At 47.1% G+C, this 10,000-nt stretch overlaps 1 protein-coding gene across 2 annotated transcripts in view; it reads right to left on the bottom strand.

Annotated features, from left to right (window-relative positions):
- The window catches only part of lama4 (laminin, alpha 4), a 56,581-nt gene that overhangs the window by 13,997 nt on the left and 32,584 nt on the right, over positions 1–10,000 (bottom strand). For both annotated transcript variants that reach the window (XM_058392285.1, XM_058392284.1), the window contains exons 10-26: positions 9,864–9,974; positions 9,598–9,709; positions 9,244–9,408; positions 8,944–9,137; positions 8,736–8,852; positions 8,453–8,601; positions 7,770–7,911; positions 7,554–7,647; positions 7,347–7,463; positions 7,050–7,226; positions 6,455–6,591; positions 5,167–5,331; positions 2,431–2,576; positions 2,102–2,264; positions 1,837–1,970; positions 501–672; positions 239–370 (exon numbers count right to left, since the gene is read on the bottom strand). In XM_058392285.1, the coding sequence (XP_058248268.1) occupies positions 239–370; positions 501–672; positions 1,837–1,970; positions 2,102–2,264; positions 2,431–2,576; positions 5,167–5,331; positions 6,455–6,591; positions 7,050–7,226; positions 7,347–7,463; positions 7,554–7,647; positions 7,770–7,911; positions 8,453–8,601; positions 8,736–8,852; positions 8,944–9,137; positions 9,244–9,408; positions 9,598–9,709; positions 9,864–9,974 (2,427 nt within the window). The remainder of the gene's footprint in view (positions 1–238; positions 371–500; positions 673–1,836; positions 1,971–2,101; positions 2,265–2,430; positions 2,577–5,166; positions 5,332–6,454; positions 6,592–7,049; positions 7,227–7,346; positions 7,464–7,553; positions 7,648–7,769; positions 7,912–8,452; positions 8,602–8,735; positions 8,853–8,943; positions 9,138–9,243; positions 9,409–9,597; positions 9,710–9,863; positions 9,975–10,000) is intronic.

The following is a 10,000-nucleotide window of genomic DNA, read 5'->3' on the forward strand; positions in this document are numbered from 1 at the left end:
AGTTTATCAGGTGAACAGGTTATCAGGTGAACAGGTTATCAGGTGAACAGGTGAACAGTTTATCAGGTGAACAGGTTATCAGGTGAACAGTTTATCAGGTGAACAGGTGAACAGTTTATCAGGTGAACAGGTTATCAGGTGAACAGTTTATCAGGTGAACAGGTTATCAGGTGAACAGGTTATCAGGTGAACAGATTATCAGGTGAACAGGTTATCAGGTGAACAGATGGATAATCACCTCGTGGTATCTGGCGTCATTGATCTGCAGTTTGGTCAGATTCCCCTCCAACACGATGGGGCCATTAGCAAATCCGAAATCATAAACCAATCGCAGAAACCCGTTCCTTATCTCTAGCACAAAGAACTGACCCTGAAAACACACACACACACAGAGTGAAATGGACATGTCCTCTTTCTGTTAATCTCCATGAAGAAGGTGTGAAGTGCCCAGGAAAAAAAACTACACAAACACTCCGGTGTGTGTGTGTGTGTGTGTTTACCTCATTAACCATGAGGAAGAGAACTCCATCGTGAGCCACTGTGCGCACTTCAATGTCAAACCGCGTAACAACGCTGATCCTGCCCCGCCTTTCAATGTTCCGCACCAGTGCATAACCAGAACCATCAAACAGATAACTCGCGACACGACCCTGAGAGAAGGCTAACTTATACCTGCAGAGAGAGAGAGAGAGAGAGAGAGAGAGGGAGAGAGAGAGAGAGGGAGAGAGAGAGAGACTGCTTTTTCACAACACATACAACAGATGAGAAATATGCAGTATGTAAACAAGGAGTTAAATGTACACTGCTCAGAAAAATGAAAGGAACACTTTTAAATGAAAGTATAGCATCAGGTCAGTGAAACTCCTGGGGTATTGAGGTGGTCAGTTCAGTAGCAGAGGGGGTTGTTCATCAGTTTCAGCTGCATTGGTGTTAATGAAATGAACAACAGGTGCACTAGATGAGCAACAATGAGACGACCCCCAAAACAGGAACGGTTTTACAGGTGGAGGTCACTGACATTTTATTCCTACTCATCTTTTCTGACTGTTTTTCAGTAGTTCTGCATTTGGCTAGGGTCAGTGTCACTACTGGTAGCATGAGGCCGTACCTGGACCCTACAGAGGTTGCACAGGCAGTCCAACTCCTCCAGGATGGCATTTCAACAGGCTGGACTCTAGAAGAGCTGGACAGGGCAGTAGAAGGTCTTTAGCCCATCAGCTAGACCTGTATCTGCTCCTTTGTGCAAGGAGGAATAGGAGGAGCACTGCCAGAGCACTACAAAATGACCTCTAGCAAGCCACTGGTGTGAATGTCTCTGACCAAACAATCAGAAACAGACTTCATAAGGGTGGCCTGAGGGCCCAACGTCCCCTAGAGGGCCCTGTGCTCACTGCCCGGCACCGTGGAGCTGAGATGAGAGCAGGTTCACCCTGAGCACATGTGACAGATGTGAAAGGGTCTGGAGAAGCCGTGGAGAACATTATGCTGCCTGTTACATCGTTCAGCATGACCGGTTTGGTGGTGGGTCAGTGCTGGTCTGGGGAGGCATATCCATGGAGGGACACACAGACCTCTACAGGCTAGACAATGGCACCCTGACTGCCATTAGGTATCAGGATGAAATCCTTGGACCCATTGTCAGACCCTACGGTGGTCCAGTGAGTTCAGCCCTCTGTAGGGTGATCATTTTCATTTCCATCAAACCATGTGGCATCCTTTTGTTCCTAACACATTACCCAGTCCAGACCAGTACAGATATCCAGCATGATATTTACCCCATGGAGATCTGATGTGTTTTCAAAGTGTGTGTGTGTGTGTGTATGTGTGTGTGTGTACCTGGGGCAGGGTTTGGACACCTCAACGTCCATTTCATGCAGCTTTTTGAAGTTGTACAGACTGATGACATCATTATTGAGAGATGCAAGTTCAATACAGCCAACAAATGGAGCTAAACTCAGAGCAGGGGGAAGCTACACACACACACACACACACACACACACAAAAGCATGTCATTCATTACAGAGAGTAAATGAGTCATTACATTAATAATTTGATATGAGCTGTGTGTGTGTGTGTTTGTGTGTGTGTGTGTGTTAGGAACCTTGATGTCCGGTGGAGCTCCTCCGATGATGAACACTGTGTCTCTGGGGTCTAGGTGAAAAAGAGATTCGGTCCCATCCCATTCACCCTTCTGTATAAACTTCTGCTCAGCCACTGCTTCCTGACTGGGGACTGTTAAATACACCTTACCATGACGACCCAGTCTGACTCAGACCAACAGACAGGGAGAGAGTGGGACAGGGAGAGAGTGGGACAGGGAGAGAGTGGGACAGGGAGAGAGTGGGACAGGGAGAGACTGATAAGATAACTTGTATGCATTTTATGTATGTTAACAGCTATGTGAGAGCACCTGTGTGTGTGTGTGTTTACCTCTCCACTCTCACATGGTTGAACACAGGAGGCCAGGAACTCACAGGTTTAGAGCTGAGTGGAATTTCTACATCATCTCCACCCAAATTATACACAAATACCAGATTATCATTCTTAATAGCCACGCCCATGTAGTCCTTACGGCCCTGCACACACACACACACACACACACACACATTATAATGTAGAAGTACAGGTTGTATGGTTACAGGGTGTTTAAGGTTTGAAGAAATTATTACTTTCTTCCTTGTTTCTGTTTAAATCTTATTATAATGAGGTGTTACTCTTTTCTACTTCCATAGTGGGTATGGCATGATATAAGGGGTGTGGTGTAGGGAACATGGTGTGGTGTTGGGGCATAACATGGTGTTGGGCCTTTGTATATGAGGACATGCTGTGTTTTGGTGGGCAAATCTCCAAATCTCCATCTGTGTTGTGAGGTACTGGGTGTGGTGTGAGGTATTGGGGTGGTGTGAGGTATTGATTGTGGTGAGAGGTGTTGGGTGAGGTGAGAGGTACTGAGCATGCTGTGAGGTATTAGGTGTGGAGTGAGATACTGTGTGTGGTGTGAGGTATTGGGTATGATGTGAGGTACTGAGCGTGTTGTGAGGTATTGGATGTGGTTTAAGGTACTGGGCGTGCTGTGAGAGTGGAGTGAGGTATTGGGTGTGGTGAGAGGTATTGGGTGTGGTGAGAGGTATTGGGTGTGGAGTGAGGTATTGGGTGTGGAGTGAGGTATTGGGGCATGGAGTGAGGTATTGGGTGTGGTGAGAGGTATTGGGTGTGGTGAGAGGTATTGGGTGTGGAGTGAGGTATTGGGTGTGGAGTGAGGTATTGGGGCATGGAGTGAGGTATTGGGTGTGGTGAGAGGTATTGGGTGTGGTGAGAGGTATTGGGTGTGGAGTGAGGTATTGGGTGTGGAGTGAGGTATTGGGGCATGGAGTGAGGTATTGGGTGTGGTGTGAGGTATTGGGTGTGGCGTAAGGTATTGGGCATGGAGTAAGACTTTGGGTGCTATGTGAGGTATTGGGTGTGGAGTGAGGTATTGGGGCATGGAGTGAGGTATTGGGTGTGGTGAGAGGTCTTGGGTGTAGTGTGAGGTATTGGGTGTGGTGTAAGGTATTGAACGTGGAGTGAGGTATTGGGTGTGGTCTGAGGTACTGGGCATGCAGTGAGGTACTGGGTGTGGTGTGAGGTATTGGGGCGTGGAGTAAGGTATTGGGTGTGGTGTGAGGTATTGTACGTGGAGTGAGGTATTGGGTGTGGTGAGAGGTATCGGGTGTGGTGAGAGGTATTTGGTGTGGAGTAAGGCTTTGGGTGCTATGTGAGGTATTGGGCATGTTGTGAGGTATTGGGTGTGGAGTGAGGTATTGGGACATGGAGTGAGGTATTGGATGTGGTGAGAGGTATTGGGTGTGGTGTGAGGTATTGGGTGTGGTGAGAGGCTTTGGGTGCTATGTGAGGTATTGGGCATGTTGTGAGGTATTGGGCGTGGAGTGAGGTATTGGGGCATGGAGTGAGGTATTGGGTGTGGTGTGAGGTATTGGGGCATGGAGTGAGGTATTGGGTGTGGTGTGAGGTATTGAACATGGAGTGAGGTATTGGATGTGGTGAGAGGTATTGGGTGTGGTGAGAGGTATTGAATGTGGAGTGAGGTATTGGGTGTGGTGAGAGGTATTGGGCGTGGAGTAAGGCTTTGGGTGCTATATGAGGTATTGGGCATTTTGTGAGGTATTGGGCGTGGAGTGAGGTATTGAACATGGAGTGAGGTATTGGGCGTGGAGTGAGGTATTGAACGTGGAGTGAGGTATTGGGTGTGGTGAGAGGTATTGGGTGTGGTGAGAGGTATTGGGTGTGGTGTAAGGTATTGAATGTGGTGAGAGGTATTGGGTGTGGTGAGAGGTATTGGGTGTGGTGTGAGGTATTGGGTGTGGAGTGAGGTATTGAACATGGAGTGAGGTATTGGGTGTGGTGAGGTATTGGGTGTGGTGAGAGGTATTGGGTGTGGTGTGAGGTATTGGGTGTGGAGTGAGGTATTGGGTGTGGTGAGAGGTATTGGGTGTGGTGTGAGGTATTGGGTGTGGTGTGAGGTATTGGGTGTGGTGAGGTATTGGGTGTGGTGAGAGGTATTGGGTGTGGTGAGAGGTATTGGGTGTGGTGTGAGGTATTGGATGTGGTGTGAGGTATTGGATGTGGTGAGAGGTATTGAACGTGGAGTGAGGTATTGGGCGTGGAGTGAGGTATTGAACGTGGAGTGAGGTATTGGGTGTGGTGAGAGGTATTGGGTGTGGTGAGAGGTATTGGGTGTGGTGTGAGGTATTGAATGTGGTGAGAGGTATTGGGTGTGGTGAGAGGTATTGGGTGTGGTGTGAGGTATTGGGTGTGGAGTGAGGTATTGAACGTGGAGTGAGGTATTGGGTGTGGTGTGAGGTATTGAACGTGGAGTGAGGTATTGGGTGTGGTGTGAGGTATTGGGTGTGGTGTGAGGTATTGGATGTGGTGTGAGGTATTGGTTGTGGTGAGAGGTATTGGGTGTGGTGTGAGGTATTGGGTGTGGTGTGAGGTATTGGGTGTGGTGTGAGGTATTGGGTGTGGTGTAAGGTATTGGGTGTGGTGTAAGGTATTGAACATGGAGTGTGGTATTGAACATGGAGTGAGGTATTGGGTGTGGAGTGAGGTATTGGGGTGTGGAGTGAGGTATTGGGTGTGGTGTTATAGTGGGTGGGGCTTAATCACATTCTTGTCTCCGAGGTAAAGCAGGAAGCGGTCCTCGATGGGGTCTGAGTCAGGGTCCACACGCACATACAGGCTAATTGAAGTCACAACCTTCAACTCTTCTACATCAGCAGGTGGGTGGAGCTCCACAGAGGACTGCCCATTAAACTTCATGGATACCTGCACCTACACAACACAACACAACACAACACAACACAACATTACACAAATTCACATAACACAGTGTTGCACTGTGTGAATGCCTGAGCTGTGATTGGCTGTTGTGTGTGAGTCTGAGCTGTCATTTGCTGTTGTGTGTGAGTCTGAGCTGTGATTGGCTGTTGTGTGTGAGTCTGAGCTGTCATTTGCTGTTGTGTGTGAGTCTGAGCTGTGATTGGCTGTTGTGTGTGTCTCAGAGCTGTGATTGGCTGTTGTGTGTGTCTCAGAGCTATGATTGGCTGTTGTGTGTGTCTCAGAGCTATGATTGGCTGTTGTGTGTGTCTCAGAGCTGTGATTAGCTGTTGTGTGTGTCTCAGAGCTATGATTGGCTGTTGTGTGTGAGTCTGAGCTGTGATTGGCTGTTGTGTGTGTCTCAGAGCTGTGATTGGCTGTTGTGTGTGTCTCAGAGCTATGATTGGCTGTTGTGTGTGTCTCAGAGCTGTGATTGGCTGTTGTGTGTGTCTCAGAGCTATGATTGGCTGTTGTGTGTGTCTCAGAGCTGTGATTAGCTGTTGTGTGTGTCTCAGAGCTATGATTGGCTGTTGTGTGTGTCTCAGAGCTGTGATTGGCTGTTGTGTGTGTCTCAGAGCTATGATTGGCTGTTGTGTGTGTCTCAGAGCTGTGATTGGCTGTTGTGTGTGTCTCAGAGCTGTGATTGGCTGTTGTGTGTGTCTCAGAGCTATGATTGGCTGTTGTGTGTGTCTCAGAGCTGTGATTAGCTGTTGTGTGTGTCTCAGAGCTATGATTGGCTGTTGTGTGTGAGTCTGAGCTGTGATTGGCTGTTGTGTGTGTCTCAGAGCTGTGATTGGCTGTTGTGTGTGTCTCAGAGCTATGATTGGCTGTTGTGTGTGTCTCAGAGCTGTGATTGGCTGTTGTGTGTGTCTCAGAGCTATGATTGGCTGTTGTGTGTGTCTCAGAGCTGTGATTAGCTGTTGTGTGTGTCTCAGAGCTATGATTGGCTGTTGTGTGTGAGTCTGAGCTGTGATTGGCTGTTGTGTGTGAGTCTGAGCTGTGATTGGCTGTTGTGTGTGAGTCTGAGCTGTCATTGGCTGTTGTGTGTGAGTCTGAGCTGTCATTGGCTGTTGTGTACCTTGCTGGCGACGCTACGAGCCTGAGCGATGAGTTCTCTGACCCTCATTATGTTGGTGGACACATTGACCGGTTTCTTTTCTTCCACATCATGCAGCTTTGTCAACAACTGAGGTATAATTGCTGACAGATCTTCCACTGAAGCACACACACACACACACACACACACACACACACACACTTGTGTTTACTCTGTGATCTCCCTCATTCAGAGACTTGACAGGGTCATCTGTCTTTAGGGTTAATTTTAGGTTTGTGTGTAGTTTAAGGCAATGGGTTAGGGTTAGGGTTAGGGATTAGGATTAGGATTAGGATTAGGTATTAGGATTAGGATTAGGATTAGGGTTAGGGTTAGGGATTAGGGATTAGGGATTAGGGATTAGGGATTAGGGTTAGGGATTAGGATTAGGGTTAGGGATTAGGGTTAGGGATTAGGGTTAGGGTTAGGGTTAGGGATTAGGGTTAGGGATTAGGGTTAGGGTTAGGGATTAGGGTTAGGGTTAGGGTTAGGGATTAGGGTTAGGGATTAGGGTTAGGGGTTAGGGTTTGTGTGTGTGTGTGTGTGTGTGCGCGTGTGTGTATGCGTGTGTGTGTACCTGTGTTACGGGCGGAGTCCACGGCCTGTTCATAGGCAGAGGTGGAGTACTGATTGTTTCTCATGTTTCTGCTCCATTCTTCCACTTGTTCCCTAATCGGTGTAACAACCCCCAGAACTTCAGCTGAGTGATTCAGAGCACGCTCTGCTGCCTCCTGAGTGGACTGCAGCTTCCGGACTACACACACAGACACACACACACACACACACACACACACACACACACACAGTGTAAACTTGTGCACAGAGAAAACTTGAATGTAAACCAGTGTATAATTTGTGTGTGTGTGTGTATCACCTCTTTGGATGGTGTTCATGTTCTTGACGTGTTCCTCCAGTGTGACACGTGATGTCTGCAGCATATCTCTTGTCTCCTCAATGTATTTTTTAGTGTCAGTGACGGTCGTGTCCACCTCTATAATGATACAGATTATTTTACAGCTCTGTCCTCAATGACAGACCTCATCACTCCTGTGTGTGTGTGTGTGTGTGTGTGCTACGTTACCTGTATATTCAGAGTTGCGTGTCACAGACTCTTTAAACATGTCACTGCTCTGTGTTTTCAGGGAGTTTAACTGGGACTTTAAAGCACCGAGAGCCTGAGAACACAACACAGTGTACAAGTGGACATCAGTGTCAGTGCACTCATTGGGGCTGGATGAGATGTCGGTAATTTTGTGTGTGTGTGTGTGTGTGTGTGTGTATACAGTGTGAGACTCACATCCTCTGTCCTGATGGACATGTTCAGCGTGCTCGCGCTAATCTCATCAGACTCGTTGATGTATTTAACGATGTTGTCGTAGACTTTCGACGCGTCCAGAGCTTTCTGAACAAATCCATGTGTGTCACTGCCCCTCAGATTACTGCCACACAAACACCACACACCATCAGATTACTGCCACACAAACACCACACACCATCAGATTACTGCCACACAAACACCACACACCATCAGATTACTGCCACACAAACACCACACACCATCAGATTACTGCCACACAAACACCACACACCATCAGATTTTTGACACACAAACACCACACACCATCAGATTTTTGACACACAAACACCACACACCATCAGATTACTGCCACACAAACACCACACACCATCAGATTTTTGACACACAAACACCACACACCATCAGATTTTTGACACACAAACACCACACACCATCAGATTACTGCCACACAAACACCACACACCATCAGATTTTTGACACACAAACACCACACACCATCAGATTTTTGACACACAAACACCACACACCATCAGATTACTGCCACACAAACACCACACACCATCAGATTTTTGACACACAAACACCACATGTACATATACATGTGCATAGTGATTACAGGTTTGGTGTTTGATGTTTATTCATGCAGCGTTTGACAGACTCACTGCTGCAGTTCGTGGGCGTGTCTCTGCAGGTCTTGAGCATGCTCAGTAGCTCTCTGCACTAAGTTGTGATCTGCCTTAGAAAGTTGATCGGTTCTCTCCTGTATCAACACTGCAGCACCGTCCACCTCTGCGTGGTACTCTGTCACGTTCTACACACACACACAATAAAATATACTGTAACTGTTCAACACTCAACATGTATATCATATTTACATCATGCAGAGATGTGATATAGAATAAAATGAAATAGAATTAGAATAGAATTAACACATGGAGTCTGTACCTTAACCATGGTGTCCAAATCCGCCACACCCACCGCCGCATTTACTAAGGTGTCATTAGCTTCCATGACAGTCTGATTAACGGCATTATAATTCTTCATTAGATGGTGTTTATTAGCCTGAAACACACACACACACACACACACAGAGATTTGTGTAAATGCGGCTGATATGTAGGCTAAGTAAGTTTAGGTGGTGTGTGTGTGTTACCTCTCTGCGCTGCAGATGGAGCAGGTTGTGTGAGTGTGTGTTGTGTGTTTGCTGCAGTGTGTCGTGTGCTTTATGCAGGAAAATCTGGCCATGTGTGAGACTCGAGCTGAAGCGCTTCATCAGCTGTCTGACTGCAGGAACGCGCCCCTCCATCAGCAACACACTTTTCTCCATCTGACGCACATTCTGCAGAACTACACACACACACACACACACAGCCCTGTTTTCATGACATGAACATAATGCAAGTTGTAATTCTTTCCCTCACACACACACACAGTGTACACATGATGGACTCACGCTGGTGTGTGTGTGTGTTCTCCTGTGTAGCGAGGGACTGTTTGGGTGTCAGGTTCACGCCTCTCATGTGACTCAGCATGTGTTCAGCTTCACTCTCCTTCTGATTCTGCTGCTCAGGATCTACTTCCTGCTGGACTCTGTATACTTCCCAATCACTGATCATGTCTACACACACACACACACACACACACACACACACACACACACACACAGACACAGAGTTACAGTGCCATTACTTTGGCTAAGCTAAGCTAATTCAATGTTTGAGTTAAGGCTAGGTTTAGGTAAATAAAATCAGTTCTTTATATTGTATGTTTAAATGAGCTATGCGGTATGGAAATGAGACAGCTGCACCTTCTATTAGCACGTTAAGAGAGGTCAGATTAGCTGCTAGCATCTCAGCTAATGTCAAGCTACGCAGTGTGTCACTATCCACCTGCTTCCCTACTGACATCACACCCTCCTCCTGCACACACACACACACACACACACACACACACAAGCAACAAACAATAAAACACAAATTTACTTCTGGATATCACAGACATAAATAATAATTAATAAATCATAAATATAACTCTGTTTGTGTGTGTGTGTGTGTGTGTGTGTGTGTGTGTTACCTGGTGTGTGAGCAGCTCTGTGTCAGTTTGAAGGTGTACTGTTTCCTCCTCCAGCTCTCCTGTGTGTTTCCTCAACACCGCTGATTTATTCCTCCATCCTACAAACTGCACCTGAAACACACACACGTTACACACAC

This window comes from Hemibagrus wyckioides, linkage group LG06, assembly GCF_019097595.1.
Source record: "Hemibagrus wyckioides isolate EC202008001 linkage group LG06, SWU_Hwy_1.0, whole genome shotgun sequence".
In the NCBI taxonomy this organism is placed as follows: Eukaryota; Metazoa; Chordata; class Actinopteri; order Siluriformes; family Bagridae; genus Hemibagrus; species Hemibagrus wyckioides.